This window comes from Salvia hispanica, chromosome 3 (assembly GCF_023119035.1).
Source record: "Salvia hispanica cultivar TCC Black 2014 chromosome 3, UniMelb_Shisp_WGS_1.0, whole genome shotgun sequence".
Lineage (NCBI taxonomy): Eukaryota > Viridiplantae > Streptophyta > Magnoliopsida > Lamiales > Lamiaceae > Salvia > Salvia hispanica.
Genome location: NC_062967.1, coordinates 46,766,889 through 46,786,680, shown reverse-complemented (window position 1 = coordinate 46,786,680; position 19,792 = coordinate 46,766,889). Strand labels below are relative to the sequence as shown.

Sequence of the window (19,792 nt, the reverse complement as noted above, 5' to 3'; positions counted from 1 at the left end):
GAAATTTCTTGCTAGAGGCATCTTCTGCCATATATTTGGCTTCGAGGGAATCCCACAATTCCTTAGCAGATTCAACATTTTGATACACATCAAACAGAGAATCAGACATACCGTTTAAGATGTGACCACGACATATGTAGTCATCGTTCTCCCACTTCATTCGCCTCCTTGTCTGTTCCAGAGTTTCATTTTCAACAGCCTCGGGCATGGGAGTACTCAGAACGTACACCACCTTGAGATTTGTCAGCATGAAGTGCATCTTCTTTTGTCAGCGCCTGAAGTCCTGGCCCAAACTTATCCAACTTCGCGAAACCTTTCGCTCCTTCCTTCATCGTTTCTTTGTTCGACATATTTGATTTGATCTTTGTTAGGGAGATTCAATATAGAGAACAAGAAACGATATCGAAATCCCTAACATCATAATGAATTCAAATAAGCGTGCACTCCGCACCTCCATACTTAAATGATGTATCATTATAACAATAACCAATCAATCAAGTTAATCCAATTACACTAAAATATCCAACATTTTTTACCCACTTTTTATTATGGAGTATTTTTTAAATTTTGAGACGAGTCAAACCGAGACAACTAATGGCGGACTTGTTGGGAAATAAACACAAGCAATCACGAATATAAAGGAGAATGAACACAACGAATTGTTTACCCAGTTCGATAAAAAGTGTATCTACGTCTGGGGGCGATGTCAAGCCAGGGATTTCACTATATAATTTTAGGATGATTTTACAATGAGTGAACACCTCTATTTATAAGCACAATAGAGAGCCCTAATTTTAGTCAAACTAGGAAACATATTCCATAAGGAAATATTTTCTATGGAATAAATCTATCACAAAGAAATATAATTCAAGGAAAGAAATCCTAAATATGGTAGGAGATATTTTAGGCTCCACAATTAACCCGACTTTGTTGTACATGACGTTAAAATCTTGTATGGGTCATGGGTGTGTTTTGAAATTAATTTAATATAGTGTATGTATTCTTATCATCACAAAATGTATTAGTACAAAAGGTACTAAGTCGTTCTTTATATAAGTGGTGAACTGAAAATGGCACAGGCATAATTAAACTAATAAAAGTTGGTGTTTATTGTATATAAATTCGCCACCTATAACTCAATAATTCCCACAGGCCACAGACGCATCGTATCAAAGTATTACTAAAATTTTGCATGATTGGTTCATTATTATTCAAGAAAGCATGGAGAACGGATTATGCATACATATATGTATGCATAATGAATTAATACATTATGAACTAATAATATTTCTAATATAGTAGTTTTCTCTGGTCCCAATTTGAGGACAATATGTAATTAAATAGTATCGATAAAGTAATAAGATAATAATCTTAGGAAGACTCCTGAGTAGATCTATGGTCCCATTAACATTATGAACTTGCATCCTAAAATTTCAAAGATAACTAGGACAACTTAGTGTATATATGAATTTATTGATGTTTGCTACAAAAAAAGGGGTGCATGTTGGGGATCTTTTCAAACTCACATAATAATGTTTATGTATTTGGTCTGTCATAATTGTTTTTTGCCAGCTTCTAGATGGTTGCCATTCTACTTTCTGGAATGATTTTCAAAAACTTTTGTTTTGTTTTTATGGTTCTTCTTTCATCAATATGCAACAGTGAAAATATCTAGTTTAAATACATTTATTTCCTAGATTCAAATTGCCAATGAGAAATATTATTAGTGGCAAAGCTATATATAAAAATTAAATTCAAGTTCATTATAGTTCTATGTTACATGTTAATAATTAATTTGGTTGCATTCATATGTATTAAACATCTATTTTGATTAATACATTATCAAATAATTAAATAATTAATACACCTATACTTAAATTTTACGATTCCCCATAGTATGAAATCTATTGAGGATAATTCAACTGTAATTATATTCTTTCTAAAATGTGAGAACTTACATATAAAAATATAGTAACATAATTATATTCAATAAAACAAATACTATATATAGGAATAGGAGAATATTAATGGTGAGTTAAAATAAAAATCATGTTATTGGAATCATACCGGTAGTGGAAATTAATTGTGCCGAAATGAACATATTAATCGGAGAATCGTAAATGATTTTTCATTTTCGGTTTTAGCTACTACCAAAACATAGTAAATCCTTCGAAGGGAAGCTGTACAGTACTTGATCATTCATAAATTTATAAAACATCATTTTCACTTGAAACGTTCTTTTTGAACTTCTACAGTTGTACATTCTTTTTCTATGTTTTCCCTCAAAATATTCATTCAAAAGGTTAAAAGAACAAAAATTGTCACACTACAAAATTAAAACAACAAGTTTGAGGTACGTTCCTTCTTCTAGTGCACCTAAAAATTATAAGAGCAGAAGAAAAAACTTTTTTCGGGGTTCGGATCCATCATCCATATACACTGTTGAAACACAAGCTAGCCTTCTTCTTCAATCAAGCCGCTCGATCTCCTGCATACATCAATAGTCAACCAATTAATTTCCTAACTTAAAAATTATGGTTTCTACATAAGTTTAATGAATGAACACACCAATATTTTTGAGGGAATTACAGAACACACCAAGAAAAAAAATACTGGAGTAGTGTAGAAAAATGAAGGCATCTTGTCTTTTTTATTTTCATACATCAAATATGTATGGATAACTTTCATTTAAAATACAAATGCATTTTCATGGATTAATTTAATTTATGTTTTACCTTTTATGAGCATTGGCCATTTATTGTACTAAAAAAATAGAAATTAATTTATTTTTATGAAATATAATAATATCTCATCATTAATCATAATATGTAGTACTCAACAAAATAATTCCTGTGACAATTCTGGGGTAGACAAAAGCATGCATTTGGTATTTTGGTGCAGTGAAATATCTGTATAAGTGTATATAAAAAAAGTATGGATATTAATTGACTAAAAATATATAGAATAGAAAGCAAGAATACCTGTAAAATGATGATATCTCTTTCTTCATTTAAATCCAAAACCCGCATCCCATCCCTTCACTGAAAACTCCCCCCTCCAAAAGGTTGGGTTTTTCCCTGCAAATCCAAAGAGCCGAGATGATCCATCCCACTTTGCTGCTCTCTCACGCTTCTCACAATCTCTCCAACTCCAAGAAAATCCCTCGTCAGCCTCCCCGCTTGCTCCAAGCTGCTGAATCCACTCTGCTGACTATTGCTATTCCCACCATGGAACCCTCTGTACTCTTCCATCTCCGCCTGCTCGAAGCCTCCCTCCGCCGCCGCGATGGAGTTCATCATCAAGTCGTGCAGATGGTTGCCGCCGCCGCTGTTGCTCCCTCCATAGACGCTGCTGCCACCGAAACTGTGGTGGTCGGGTGACTTCCCAAAGCTCTTCAGCAGCGACGACGAGGCGCCGCCGTTATTGGTGGCGGTGGAGCCCATCTGAGCTGCCTTCTGGAGAAGCGCCGTCGCCGACATCTGCCCTCCGCTTGGGGTTTGCATCGCCTGCGATGTGCTGTACAGCGATGGAATCGCAATGCTCATGAGATTACCTGATGATTATTCAATGGATTAGTCCTAAATTGGGGGTTTTGTTGAGACTTGAGGCTAGGGTTTTAGATTTTGATTTTACCAGATGAGAAGAGGGTGGAGTCATCTCCAGCAGCGGAGTGGTGAGCGCCGCCATCCATGGTGGAGGCGGCGTTGTTGTTGTTGTTGCCGGGGAAAAAGCTGAGGTTGAAGAGACCGGCAGCGGAAGAGTTGGAGGAGGTGTTGGCAGTGTTGTTCATGTGGAGCTGGGGAAGTTGCATGAGGCTTTGCAATGATGACTTGTTGGGCAGCATGGCACTATGGGGAGATTGATTTTGATGATCTTGATGGTCGTGATCGTGATTTGGGTGCAGGAATAGCCCACGCGGGGAGGGGCGGAACCCTCCCGGGCTGACTAGGGTTTCGTATTGCTGGCCGGGCCTGCCCAGTCTGAGTATGTCATGACTTGATAGGGCTCCTTGGTTCATCTGATCATGTTGGGAGAGCCCTAAGAGGTGGCTCCCTATGCTGGTTAGCGACGGCGCGTTCAGGTTCCGCGCGCTCTCCTGAGCCAGCGCGTCGCAGAAGGCTCGGTGTGTGATGAAACTGTCACGCCTGCAACATATATATGTCAAATTGTATGAGGATCTAATATGATATCTACATAAGATATTAATGATACTTATTTGTATAAAATTGCAAAACATCTAGAAATTGGAAGTGAATTAGGTGGAATTGTGGAAATGGGATTAGCCAAAATAATAAAAATATGGAGATTTTGGCTGTGCAGTCGTGAGCAATGGAATCTTACCGAATAGAATATAGGAGTATAATACTACTAGTTGGTAGGATGGTTTATAGATATATTTGAAGGAGAGAATGCACAATGTAATTTGGAGAAAAGAGACAAGGGCATATGTATACATAATTGAAAAAGTTAGGTAGAAGAGTTTCTTCCATTCAAACATATTCATCATTGCATCAAATCACCTATTACACCACCAAATTTTAAAAAGGAACATTTCTGCAAACACCTGATCAACTGATTTATAAAGAACAATGCCCTCTAATATGGCAAAACCCCCTTTATTTGTCAACCAAAACAATGAGCCTATAAGTAAATAGAGCTAGAAATGAGCCTATAATGAAAGATTCCTCTATAGAGCAAATCAACCAAGAGTGTGGTGGAGTACTATAAAGTTTAGAAATGAAAACACTGGCACAACATGGATAGGTAGTGTTGTTCAAATAATTGAGAGAGAGAGAGAGAGAGAGAGAGGGGAAAGATGGGTTATAGGTGGGAATGGATGTTGGACACTCAAAAAACATTATCATGAAAATGGATACCTGCAACAAGTACAGTGGTGAACACATCTAGCCAACCCACAAGAGAACAAACCTGGTATCTTAATAACTTTTTTATGCTACCACGTGAACTCCAAGTGGTAAAACCAAAATCATATGTGTGAAATTAAATTCTTTCCACATTTTTTAATAAGGTAAAACCAGACCAAGTCTGAGTAATCGTTTTAGGACGGATGTTCCAAAGATAGAGAGAGAATTCTCAAACAAAAAAACCCCTCTTAGGTCATGGCGTTTTCCAGTGCGAATTCACGTGGAGCCATTTTTTTGACAGGCAAACCTCCAAAGAACAAAACGAAATATTAGAGCAAAACTCCAAAACCAATAAAAAAAAAAAGGGAATCCAAGTTTATTTTCTCATTTGTGTGTGTGAGAAAGAGAGCCATAATTAGTAACTGTTGCAAAAGCTGAGAACTTTCCAATCCCGTGAGGTAACTTTTTCATGTGCAGGGAAAATAGAAAAGGAATCCAAGCCCTAAAACCCCCAAATTAATCACAAAATTGACATAATAAAATTGTTAATTAGGGATTGAAATGAATCACCTGGAGAAGAGAGTGCCGCAGTCGCATCTGTACTCTCTGGTGCCGCAGGTTTTGGAATGGGCTTTCCAATCGGAATGGACGGCGTATTTTTTGGAGCATTTCTCGCATTTGTATTTCTTCTCGCCGTGTTTTCGCGAGTAGTGTTTTTTGATTCCGGTGAGGTCGCCGAGCGCCCGGGACGGGTCGTGGTGGACGCAGCTCGGCTCCGGGCAGAGATACACCTTCCGCCGCACCTCCTTTGTGCTCTTCTGCCGGAGCTTCCACGGCAGGTTGTGGCCGCGCCGGTGCAGCTGCAGATTCTGCTCCCTCTGGAACCCTTTGTTGCACACCTCGCACACGAACCGGTTCGTCGCCATTAGCGTCTTCGGCGACAGCGCGATTACCTCCGCATCCGGATCTGTCGTTTTAATCATACTAGTTATAAATCTCGATTTGTTAGTAAATTAATTTCATGCAGATTTAAGAAAGGGGGTTCTGATACTTGCTTGGATTTCCCGGCTGGTTCCGCCGCCTCTTGTTCGCCGGCGCCGCCGCGGCTGCTGAAGGGAGAAGCTGCTGCTGCTGCTGTGGCTGCTCGTTTTCATCTCTTAATGAGAGGAAAGGCGAGGAAGAAGAAGCTGCCATGTTTAATTAATCACAATCTTCGATTTGTGCTGATTCCAGATTTAATTACCAGCTTTTTCTCATCAAAAAAGATATATATAAATAAAGAGAGAGGTGCAGAAATGGAAGAATGAAGAAGATGCAGCGAGGAGGAGTGGGAATTTACAGCTAAATTGAAGGTAAGAGGGAAAGAGAGAGGAGATGAGAGAGAAGGAGGGGAAAAAGGGGAAATAATATCAAGGCATAGATAGATAATTATGTGCGTGATGTGATGCTCTATTTCTATTTCTATTTCCCCCAAATTTAATCACTGTAATGTATTCCCTTGCTTTCAGTGAAAACATGAGGTTTTCGAAAAAGATGCTACTTAGGGTCTTCCTGTGTTTGGTGTCGTCCACAGCCGCTAACACATATCCCTTTTTAATTTTTATTCTCTCTCAATCCTAACTAAAAGAGATAATTAATAATTAAAATAATAATGATGATAATGTGCATGCAGAGTTACATACACATGTACATATACATAGAGAGGGTTGATGGTGAGCCCACGTACGTCCCATATAGAGTGTCCGGAAGCGGCGAAGGCTTGGGGGGGCCACCGCCCCCTCAGCCACCACCCCACCGGGGCTCTCATTTTCGTATCTTTTGGTCATCACTTGAAGACAAACATAACCTTCGTCACGCACAGTAAAAGAATTCTTTCTTTTTTTTTATTTTTTTTTTTAAAAAAACACGCAGTTAGAGTTAGTCAAGGTTGTCCATATCCAGATAAATTCGTCCAAACACTAAATTTTATTACTACAGCACTGTTAACAGTAAACATGGAGCTCTGTTGGCTAAAGATGAGGCAGCTTCTATTTATTATTTTTATCATCTTTTTTTTTAAAAGTTTAACTGCAAATTCACGAACAAGAAATATATATACGCATATGCGTGTATATAGATCGTAGATGGGGAGTGGGGTGGTCACATCAGGGAATGAAGGAAGTAAATTGTGTCCACTTGATTAATTACAAGTAAACATCATAGTTCTGACCCACAAATTGACATAAATAGTATTTAATTAATCCTCTTAAATTATTTATACCTTTATAATTTATATAGACAATATAATTTATTGTAGTGTCTTTAAGAGTATATCTATAGGATTCTATATATATTGATGTTGCTAATGTACACAGGAAATATAATGATACTTGAAATAATATGGGGTACTATATTATAGGGATAGGGATGTAATAAATTGCTAACTAATTACCAATTCTAAATTAAGACCAATTTTCAACCATTAGATTAGAAGATCTTGTGGTTAATAATGTCAAGTGTAATATATTTTAAATTTAAATAATTATTAATTAAATTAAAAGGGTATTAATGTCAAATGTAGTAATTATAACTAACTACTTTCTCTCTCCTCAAAATCATCTCAAATCTTTAAATTTACGTAACTCTCTCAATTTAAATTATTTTTTCATAAAAAATATATCAAATTAAAGATAATTTAATAAGGATTCCAACGAGATCTCAATTGCATATGTTCCGACGACGTTCAGATGATGAAATTTGATATTTTTTATTGTAGTTTTAAGTAAATGTTGATCTTGAGATTTTTATCAGCAAATACATCAAAAAATCTCGATAAAACCAAATGTAAAAATCTCAATAAATATGTGTTGATATTTTCTTGTACTAATGTTGATATTCTTATATCATATTGTTGATATTTATAATACACAATGTTGATATAAAAAAACACCCACGAAAATTATCATATGATAACATAATGACGATATTACCCTTTTGTTGATATTTTGTCTACTATTCATTGAGATTTGTGAGCTTTAATCTCATCCACTCATTTTAAAATCCAAGGGTCGAGATTTAGTCTTGATTTTGGATTAGGGTGCTATAAGCATTAGAATAAGACCCCTATATTATATACCTAATGTTGCAAAAAAAAAAAAACAATACCGCCTGGTGGACTATTTTATTTGTGAATTTGGTTGGAAGAATTCTATAGTTAGGTTTGTATAAATATAATTATAGTGGCGAATCATAATATATATACATGAGTGGTTGAGAGGTGTATCCTTTTTTTTTTCCTTTTGTTATTCTAGATTTAACGATAAAATTATATCTTAAATTAAGCTAGCTAGATGTCATACATCATAAGTAATATACATCCCAGGAGCAGAATCATTTACCAAACTAAAAATTTATTATCTATATATAGATTAACCTTTCATTTAGGACAGAATTTGATTTTAAAAGTGTCTAAAAATTTGTGGGTTTTGAATATTTCCATCGGGATTAAACTTGATTAGTTAATCATAGTACAAGACTTTAATTATCAAACAAAGCATATTCAAAGATGCAACTTACTATGATTTGTAGATCCATATCCATTTTATTCAAATATTGAATTAAATTGGATTCTTTTGACGCAGAAAATCTAGCATCTTTAATTTTAACTTATAAAAACTCAATAGTATGAATCAAACATCAAAGAGATTTACTGTCAGTGTCACACTTGAATACAGGAACACTAGAAATTTTTTAAATGATGGTATATTTAATGCATTTGAAAGAATATGATGAATGGTGATATAGTTGGTACTATAAAGGATAGCTAGCGTGTATAAATGTGCATATATTGGGGTGTTATAATAAATTCAACTTTTAAAATATGAACCATAAATCATGAAATTGCATTGGAGAATGTATGAATTTGCTCGTAAATTATAAGAATTCCAAAAAAAATATATATCTATGTTGCGATTCGAACCATGAATGCATTCAACTAGACAACGAATCCATAGTAATTAATTTTCATGATCTAAGAACCGTAAATAGCTCCTATTTTATATATAGTGAAAGAATACTATTTAAAAAGAAATGATAGTCATTTAAATTAAGAAATTTGGTCATTTTTTTCAGTCTTATAAGATTAGAAAAATGCATATTAAATCACTTAAATTTTAAAATTTCTCAATTGCATATCCATGTACAAAATGACATCTTTAATGATTCTCAAAACATCATTATATGTAAATAAAAAGAGAAAGAAAAAGGAAAATAACAAAAAAAAAAAAACTGTTTTTATTGAAATAACGTAGAGAGAGTGAGAGAGAGTCGTGGTGGAAGAAATAAAGGTTCGGTTACGGCTAGTTTTGTCGAGGGGTGCGAAAGAGCAACCAACTTTTTGGTAGGAATTGAGAGAGTGCATTTAGTGACAAAGAAGCATGCCAACGTCTCGCAAAGACTTCATTTTTAATCTTTATAGGAGTACTAACAAATCGACAATCTCAATTTTCAACCTCTTCAATACATACATCACACATATACATAAGACATATACATGTGTGTGACATGATATTTTTATATACAACAAAAATTAATAGTGTATATATATGATTAATTCTTAACTATCATAAATTGTTAATCTGATAACTCGTCAACTATTGGGATGTTCGATTGCTAAGATTAAATCTCATGATTAAATATGTATCATGTTTGGTTCATAAGATTAAACCCTACAACTTAATCCTAGATGGATAGTCTCGTGATAATTAGTCATAGCCTTCCCCCTCCAACTAAAATAATCACACAACTTAATCCTAGATTGATAGTCTCATGATTATTCGTCATGGCAACTGAACGCCATCTATGTATATTACCAATGTCAATACGATAATACCAGTCTCTCTCTTTCTCTTTCTCATGGCATGAGTCATCTTATTTGTTCATAACTAATTTAATTTTTTAAAACTATTCGTATTTTTAATATTGACAGCCTATCTAAATCCCATATACATTCAGCTAAGAAATAAATTTCGCCAATTTCTACATTTAATTAGTAACTATTAATTGGGCAATAATGAAATCAACTAAGAAGGTATACTACGGTTCCATATATGCAGTTATATTTTATGTTATAATATAGGTAAGTAGCTAGTGTAACCAATTAAGAAACTACAGTTTCATTGACCTATATAAAATTATTGTTATATTCTAATTGGGTCCTTAAAAATTTAGTGGACTTCTTAAATTTTCATATTAGTATAGCTAAATATAATTATGGATATTCATTTTAATAATAGTAATACTAAGAAAAAATCCAGGACCTAATTCTGTCAAATATATTGAGGACGATTACAAATAGTATTAAAGTAGAAGGACCTATTTGTTTACTTATATGTGGGAATCCATAATTAGTTTCTATATTTGTAGAGCAAAATGCATTAGGAGAAAGTGCAATGATATTAAATTTCATGAAAATAATCACAAGACATAATTTTTTCCAAAGCAATCGCAAATATTAAAGCATATATAATGTGGAACAAAAGTTCATCGGCATTATATCCAATCTTTTTGGTAGCTTAATAGGTTAAATAATGAATTAATTATAATACTTTACATTTTATAGTTAAAAATATAAGACCTAGGCTAGCTCCCTTTTATCATTTTTATAAATGAAATGGACATACATGGATTGGAAAAAGTATCAACAAAAGTTGAATCATCACTTGATAATTCCCTTCAAATAAACACTTTTTTAGAATTAAAAGTTCACTGTTTCTTATGGTTTTTATTTATCTCAATTCACATTCCTGATTCAAAAAATTTAATCAAATTTAAAATAAATGGCATCATTAGATAATTTCGACTATAAATTAAAACTGAAGTTAATTCAGATATGTAGAGAACCAAGGTCTCCGGTAAACCTTAAATATAGTATTTTTTTTATATATAAAAATAAGCAAGGTTCAGATAGATGCACTGTGCACAAACCCTAATATATGTTCTTTTGCTATTTTTTGTAAGGCCAATTTTGTATATATCTTTTAATAAATTTATTAAATGCCGAATTCAAAATCTTGGCTTAATGAAGTCAAAGTTGCAGATTGGTAGAATTAATATCCAGGTAAGATTTGAGGTTGCCCAACATAATCCTTTCTGTCACATTTATTTGAATTTGCAATATATCTAGATGAGAAAGTGGGAAAAGAATATACACCTTTTTATTTGTAATTGCAAAACTTATTTTCCCTCTTTATTTAATGGTATTTTCTAATTAATACATTATTGATATATCAGGAACTGTATGGTTACATAAATGCACAAATATTTCGGAAATATAGTAAAAACTACAGTCACGAAATAATTTTTCATCGAAATGAAACAGTTGTCGTTTGTCACATTATCGCATATTTTTTCTGTTTCATACCAATAACAATTTAAGTGAATCATATCTGTGTAAACTTAAAATTAAATTTGTTACTGTATTTCACTCTGATTAATTAAACTAAAAAGTGAATTTGTTACTGTTATTAATTAGTTAATTCTTGTTAAACTCAAGTAGTATGACTTAAACGTTTTCTTTCACTCTGTTTAAACTTAAAAATAATTAAATTTGTTACTATTCGTACTTTATGCAATGCATATCACACACAAACCAATATTAGATCAAAGGTATACACTGATACAAGTTTCACTACTACAATGGAGTATTATTTTTACACATTTCCAGATATATAATTTATTTAATCTCTTCTGATTTGAGACTTCAAATAAGTCATAACTAATGTTAACCGTGTGAAATGTTACATTTGGTTTCTCAACCATCACAAACTAACATTTTTGAGGCAATCACAAATTAACATTTTAATAGATAAATCATTTAGAAAGTACTGTAATAAGTCATTAATCGATACTTTAAAATTTTAAAAAGTTATCTGTCAATAATATAATTTGGATTATCTTAATGAACTTTTCCCACGTAACACAATATCAGCTATAGTTGCAATACTTAACTACTCGATTCTCACAAGAACACATAATGATAATCAAATTATATTTATTCCGTCGTATTTTAGAGCTAGGTGTGTGTGTTTGGACCCGGATTGAAATTATTTAATTTGGCATTATTTTAGTAGAGATTAAAGATATTTGTTCTATACGTGTTTGTTTAATTTAAAATTATTTGTTCACTAGAATCTAGCTACACATACAAATTAAATATCAACAAATAATTAAATCCAACATCTAATTTTTAAAAAGATAAATAAAGTCTTATTATCGTTTTTATAATCTGCACGTACGTACGTAACTAGTAATTAATAAAATTGAATTACATTAAAGAATTTCAGTTTGTATAATTGAGATAATAGTGTGAAACAAGTGAACCATGTATGGATTTATACATGCATGGTGATAAATTAGTAATCATAATATATAGGAAAACTAAAACTACGGTAATAAGATAAGCGATGCTATACTCAGAGAAGAAGGGAAGGACCCACGGTGGTTGGTGGCGGGGCAGCCTCAGTTTCATGCATCTTTACACATCATAAATAGTCATATAATTATTGAAACTTAAATTGCCCCCCAACAAAAAGTAAGAGAACGAATTATAAATTAATAATAAAAAAAATCTCCCCTTCATTAGCTCCATTAAAATCTTTCTGGTATGTGCAAAAATGGAATAAAATCTTTAATCAATTTTTCAGAGAACTATAATTAATTTAAAATTGACCAAAATATATTTGTCAACTTTTGTCTTCTATCCTCTCAAAATCCTTTTTAGCTACATATTCGGAGATAATTTATAATCTTTTTACAATAGCGTCATATTATTATTATTTTTTGTACTACGAACTATCTAGCTCAGTTTTTTTGTTATTATACTTTATTATTAAATGATAGTGTTATTCTTGTAAGAAGATTCAAAATTAATAGCATGATGAATTATCGGAAATTTGAACTTTAATTAGATCATGCTATTCTTTCATGAAGTCAAATGTAACGTCATTACAAGAAAATTTTATGGCAAGGTTTTGTGGAGTTCAACTGCCTCGATCTAAATTAAAAACCAAGAAAATAAGTATATATGCTACGGAGAGTGTTTGTGTGTGTGGCGTGCTGGGGTAATTACTAGGCTCAAATCTTAAGTAAGAAAAAAAAAATACTCACATTCAAAAAGTTGAATCACCTAGCTCAACAGAAGAGCAATAATATTATGTGTATTATTGAAAATTCTGAGAAGATTTATAATTGCATGTGACAAGTTCTGATTTGGGAATCATTGTCCAAAAGAAATTCCAGCAAAGAATTAACATTGGATTCCACAATGCATGAAGCAATGCATACAATAATCTTCCAAGTGCCTTGCCTCCTAAAGTGTATGCACTTTTCCCATATTTCTCAGTATCAACCAATAAACTAGGATTAATTAATCATTTAATTACTCTACGTTATCAATACATTATTATTATATCGATACCCGAAATCTGGTTTCGATATTCACATTTATTGTCTCAAAATGTACAATAGTTTAAATGAGTTACACTTTTTATTTGTATTTTATTTTAATTCCTTGCACGATGGGTGTATCAAACCCATCGTCCCGTTGTTACATCAAACATACAAAATGTTTCACCATTGTTTCAAATTAATACAAAAAGTTAAGTTAACATATATCATACAAAAAGTTTAATTAGTATTTCCAATTAGTACATTCCATTAAAAATCACTAAAATCGTTACTTTTATCTTATTCTTTATCATATTCTCTCCAAAATTATTTCTTATTTTTCATCTTATTCGCATGATATTATTTCTTCAAATAATAACCCATATATTGCCATATAAGCATCTTATATCATGCAGTAGATATGCATATCATTTCTGCTAATATTTGCAGCTAATCTATATAAATAATTTTGAGCCAATTTTTCATCCTCCCTAACTTCACGCACAAAACAATTCCACCTTCTCTTTGATATGTTAATGATTCATCTCCTTCTAGCTGACCACATAATTTTGTTCATTTCCTTTATCCTATTCTTAATTGGTTTTAGTCTTCTTTTCACAAACAAACACACAGAGATTCAATCTCTTTCTCCCAAATAAAAAGGATAGAAAATGATGTGTTGCGGCAACTATATAGTAGCTTGTTTTCGGATGACTTGCAGCACCGAAATGGCCTTCTTCCACTCCAATTTCATTCTGCAAACTCCTCGTCAAGATATTTATCTGTTCTAATCATGTTTTTAGATGGCATGATTTTGGAGTGAATAGGATAAAAAATAAGATAAGTTAACGGTGTTAGTGATTTTTAACGAAATGTACAAATTTGAAACATTAATCAAACTTTTCGTATGATATATGATAACTTAAAACTTGTACTAATTTGAAACATTGATAAAACATTTTGTATGAATGTTTAATTATCCCTACCCCAACTAATACAGAGATATGCATGAAGCTCCAATTCTCATGAAACCTACATATCTACAAGACTACAACCTTGACAAAACTAATAGTAGTAAGCAAATTCTGAGATTGAACTACATAGATATGTCCTACTATTTTCATTCTACTGCTCAAAGCGACAAAATACAGAGATTGAATTTCATGATACTTTCTTGAATTTGTACATTGTGGCACACAAGACGTATACCACCAGATTGAAGGAGCTGAGAGCTGTGAGAAGCCAAAAGAAATAGTCGAGATGGCCGACGTTCAAGTTGTTCGGGATCCATCCAGGCTGTCCTCCTTGCGTCGTCAGAGACGTGACAACGGTGAGGATGAATGAGCTCAAATAGTTTCGCAGTGCGTTAGTGAGGAGCGACAGGGCTGTGCACAGGCTGCGCATGGCATCTGGTGATTGATCGTAGAAGAACTCCAGTTGCCCGATGAACGTGAAAACTTCAGCAGCCCCGAGCAGGAAATACTGCGGTATCTGCCAGAAGATACTCATTGGTGCAGCAACTGCTGTATCCACCACATATGACAGACGGAAGACCTCCACAATAGCAGCAGCCGACATGCATAGAATCGAGAGGAATAGTCCGACTCCCATCCTTTGTAGCTCAGTGAACCCTCTGTCTTGCCCAGTGAACATTTTGGCAAGCGGGACGAGGACTTTGTCGTACATTGGAACCCAGAAGATAACGCTGATGACATCAAAAGTCGATAGGGAGGCTGCAGGGATCGAGAAGGAACCGATGGAGGTGTCCATCACCATGCCTTGCTCCACAAACATTGTTGACATTTGAGCATAGACAGCAGCAAACACTATACCGGTGGCCCAGATGGGAAACATCCGTATCAAGATCTTCAGTTCCTCAACTTGTGTCACGGTGCAGAGATTCCAAGCATTGGAGTAATCTCCGTGTTTGCTTTCCACATCTGAAATTACAGCAGCTTTGTCGAGGCACCTTCAGGTGAAAGGAGCATTATCAGAGGACACGAAAAGCAATGGTTGGCAGTTTCATATATTAGAAGAGAAACAGAAATAACGAAGCTTCTGATGATATGGAAATATTTCAATGTGCGTATATAATGTAAATCTATATAAAGGTATATAGGAGCACATATGCTAAACTAAATTTGGTTATTTCATTTGTTCCAGAAATTCGAATGAAATGCTTCTGCATTACCGAAGAATATCATACTCCATGAATTAGCAATAATGAAGAAGTTTTGTTAAAGCTCTGATCATACTGCAGAATATAAAGCAGTAACTATCAATGATCTTGAGAAACTGTAAGAAGAATTATAAGTTCTAATCATCAACGCAAGTTCATCAATCGTGTAAAGTGGGAAAAAGTGAGAATTTACTTTAGTTCATCAGTATGCAGCAATTTCCGGCTTCCTTCAATTGCAGAGCTTTTATCAGGTAATTCGTACAGAAGGCTACTATCATCAGGGACATTCAAATTCCACTTGCGGAATGATGCAACCAGGACCTGGCACATTCTTGTAATAGGGCTTCCTCCTGGTCTCTGAAACCTATAGAGATTGGTGCCCGAGAAGAAACTTACTATAGCAACTCCCATAAACAAAGCAGGGATGCCAAAACCAAGGCCCCACCCAGCATTATCTTGAATCCAGACAATCAAACTGCTTGATATCAAGGCACCAATGTTAATGGAAAAATAGAACCAATTGAAAAAAGAACCCTTTTTAACACTCTCTACAGGGTCCGTATCATCAAACTGGTCTGCCCCAAAAGATGAAACACATGGTTTGATCCCTCCTGTTCCGAGTGCTATAAGATACAGCCCAAAGAAAAATATTGCATATTGAGCATCTGAGGCAGAAGGGCATACAGAGTCAACACATTCAGGAGGCTTAAAATATGGTATAGTTGCAGATGCTGTCAAAGTGCACATTCCCTAAGAGAAGAGAAAGATAGGAACAAATAGATGTGAGCAACCAAATAAGAAAGAATGTATGCAGAGAACATAGAAGTTACAAACAATATTAATACCAAGTTAATAAAAGGGCTGACATAGCAATACACTAATGCTGGATAATAAATCATCTAGGTCAATAAAAGTTTACATGATTAATGCAAGCATCTGGAGTCTAGAGGAAAATAATAACATAGTTTACCACTCCTTAGAACAGCTAAAAACAGCTCCAATCTGCAGATCTCCAGCATATTCAGGCAATAACCAACATTGTTTTATGCTTTGAGTTAAATCCTTAGTAGGCAACCGGATCAATATCTCTAATTGCTTCAGCAGATTGACACAATACTTAAAAAGTTAGACAGACAGACAAAACAAGCCCATGTCTTAAACTTAAATTGTATTGGGCATTCTTCACCACCCAAAAGCATTCCAAAATTCTGTTATATAATTGTATGATGATAGTTGACAGTGAAAATCTGAAAACCATATGATGGCCTGCCCTCAGTTTCTAGACAAATGAGGATATTGTAATGTCTTTCATGTTTTATTACTTGCTGGGATATATCAATTCTAAGAAGCTGCAAGAATAATTCTTTCTTTCTTAGTTTACTCAGAGAGCCGACTACTTGGCTACTTGCCAAAGTTGGCGCATAACAATTACAGGAGAAAGTTCAGCGAAAAGTCTTTCCTAATTAAATTTTCAAACTTAGATTATGGAAGAAAGTTCGCCGGACACAGTCAACAATGGTTAGCACACTAGAGATAAGAGAGAGCCAGTCAGCCAATAAATCCAGTAGTAGAAATAGAAGTACATAAAAGAAATGATGAAAAGAAGTTAGGAAATCACAATGAAGTAAAGAGTGGAAAAGGCAGCAATTGTCCAATATCTTCCCCAGTAAGCATCGGCTAGGACGGCCCCAATAAGGGGAGTCAAATAGCAGGTGCCTGACCATGTCATCACAGTTGTAGCAGCTGACACATTCCCTTGGTGTAAATTTTTGGTGAGATAACTAACAAGATTGGTGGCAATCCCATAGTATGCTAAACGCTCACAGCATTCAGTCCCTGACATATGATACACATAAAAGATGAGAACTGGGAAGTAACAACTAGTATCTAACTACTACAGCACTTGATACCTAGAATGTAAGGACATGCTCTCCAATTCCCAGTTTTGCTCTTCAGAACAGGGTTCCCCTTAGAGTCGACAGAACCATCGCCAGTATGTAGTCCATCACTTCCACTCTACAAGAAAAACAGCACAAAATTACAGTGTGCAGTCAATTAGACAACTTTAAATCAAATCAGACCTAGCATCAGGACTCAGGTCCAATGATTCCAATCTTAATAATTCAATTTGCGGGAAAAGAAGTAAAAATAAAGAAAACCAGCAGAAGCACTTGCCAAGTCAACTACCCAAGTATATTAAGATTGATCAATTGATTTTACAAAAGGATAAAAAATGCCCCCATCATCACCTCCCTTGATTTCAATTTTGGGAATAATTCCCCCGCCTAACAGAAACAGAATAATACCCTCAACTCAAACAATTCCATTCCAATCCAATACATCTTAATGTAGAAAATGAATTATCATTAAAATAAAGGCGAATCACCTCTACATGAAGCAATCTCTCCTCCTCGTGACTACCCATTAGCTATGAAGAGTTGGAATCTGTAATGCGCTTTATATATTGGGAAGATGAGGATTGCTTCAAGTGCAAGATATTATGATTATTATCAATGAATTTCGCAATGCTGCTTCTATCTATGTTTTTGGGGAATCAAACCTAAATTCCAGAGTTTGAACTTTAATAAACCCAGAATTTCCTATTTATTTTAGAGTACTATATGGTTGTGGATTTTATTAAAAACTTGATCATCTGTTTCAGTTACAATATGTTCAACTTAATTTGTGCATGTATCTTTTTAGTTTATTTTTTGATTCATGTATATCAAATTCAAACTAGATTCATGTTTAGATATTTTATCATTTTATTCAATTAAAATAATCATATTTTCACATCTACCTAATTAATATATCATAATTAAAGTGCTACAATACTATTATCATTTGCCACACGGCCCTGCCCGTATCCAACAAATTGTAGCATCAGTAGTCTTATTATTCGACATGGCACCAAACATTTTCATGTTTTGTTATTTGAAAGAGAATGACTAAATTTTTGTCTCAAGATATATAGGATGTTTATGGTGAAAGATGGATTTCTATAGCCACCACCACAACTAATATGAAGGGGGTTGGATTCAAAATCAACATAACGACTACAAGAAGAACGTGAATAAAGATGCAAGTGTCGTGAGATTCATTCAACTAAGGGCTGGATAAACTCATATATTCAATGATTCATGATGCCAAACGAGCCAAATAAGCTTGGAATATACTGACAGAAAGATTACGACAATGTTAAAGAAAGATGGTGAAACTATCCAAATCTATCTTACTCTCGAGTAGCCAAAATCGTTAATCAAATTAGAAGACTTGGAGAAGTGATTGAAAAAACGAAAAATACGTAATTAAAAAGTTCTTTCAAGTCTTCCAACAAAATACGGTTACATTGGATTTTATTAACATGTACATGATCTCACAAGCTCTTTTCCCGTGTATGAAGAAAGAATTCGTAGGTCTTCAAATCAATCTTTAGAGCAAGTGTTTGGGTCGATGAATTTTTCTAACTCAAAATGTGAAACCAAACGACCAACAAATGAGATGATTAGTGTTAAGAGTGTGCCCCAAGTGAACACACAAGCTCAAAAGTCGTGAGCTCAGGATTCGAGCTCGAGACATGAGTTGAGTGCAGCTTGTTACCATTGGAAACTAGTCGTTGCAATTGCGGTTAGTTTGTTATTTTTGCACTGTTACATTGAGTTGGGATATAAAGCTCAGGAAAATAGAATAAGCAAAGTTCAGTTTAAAATCAAGATTCAATTTGATATCAAGCCTAACTTGGCAATTAGATTATGCGTTTCATTTTGAATTCTTGTTGCACATACATTTTAGCTCTCCATTGTAATTTTTGTGACATATAGATACAGATAAAGATCCTTTCTCCTGTTTCAATGGACGTAGATCGAATGATCGAACCACGTAAATTCTTGTGTCATTTTTTGGTTCTCAGCCGATTGTTTTCTTGATTGATTTGTTATAGGTAGCATGAGCAACCACTGAACTTGATGGGAAACAAATATAGAACAAAGAACATTGAGGAAAGAATGCCAAGAACACAGGATGTGAGTGGTTTGGTTAAGGTTTCCTTTATTAGTCACACCTATTCAACAACTAGAGATGCATTAGCTTAATTAAAAAACCGTTGCTCGAACAGAATCAAAGCCATGCTATGTATCACTCGAACACTCGATTTAATATTGATACAAAACGATGTCTCTTTGTGGTTCTACACTCATTTCTATGCGAAGAAAACTAACTTCAGATACTTAATTGAATGAGTTGCTCTAGCCTCTGATCATCTTGTATACTCCTATATAGTGTTGTGTTTTTGCCATAAAAGAAAATATCTCACTTATAGCATAAC

General features: G+C 34.1%; 2 protein-coding genes across 3 annotated transcripts; both read right to left on the bottom strand.

The window, feature by feature from the left end:
• Positions 1-2,181: 2,181 nt before the first annotated feature.
• Positions 2,182-6,307, bottom strand: LOC125214482 (protein indeterminate-domain 5, chloroplastic-like). Of its 2 annotated transcripts, none has more exons than XM_048115530.1 (5): positions 5,917-6,307; positions 5,436-5,832; positions 3,634-4,145; positions 2,982-3,553; positions 2,182-2,488 (listed from the first exon to the last, which is right to left on the bottom strand). In XM_048115530.1, the coding sequence occupies exons 1-4, from the start codon at positions 6,017-6,019 to the stop codon at positions 3,039-3,041; spliced, it is 1,527 nt and encodes a 508-aa protein (XP_047971487.1). In that variant the 5' UTR covers positions 6,020-6,307; the 3' UTR covers positions 2,182-2,488; positions 2,982-3,038. The 2 variants fall into 2 exon arrangements, with proteins under 2 accessions (XP_047971487.1, XP_047971486.1); XM_048115529.1 differs by having other exon boundaries at positions 5,921-6,304.
• A 7,929-nt stretch (positions 6,308-14,236) lies between these two features.
• Positions 14,237-18,066, bottom strand: LOC125211042 (protein NRT1/ PTR FAMILY 8.3-like). Its single transcript, XM_048110721.1, has 5 exons — positions 17,855-18,066; positions 17,379-17,484; positions 17,087-17,304; positions 15,662-16,218; positions 14,237-15,258 (listed from the first exon to the last, which is right to left on the bottom strand). The coding sequence occupies exons 1-5, from the start codon at positions 17,891-17,893 to the stop codon at positions 14,451-14,453; spliced, it is 1,728 nt and encodes a 575-aa protein (XP_047966678.1). The 5' UTR covers positions 17,894-18,066; the 3' UTR covers positions 14,237-14,450.
• Between the last annotated feature and the right edge of the window lie 1,726 nt (positions 18,067-19,792).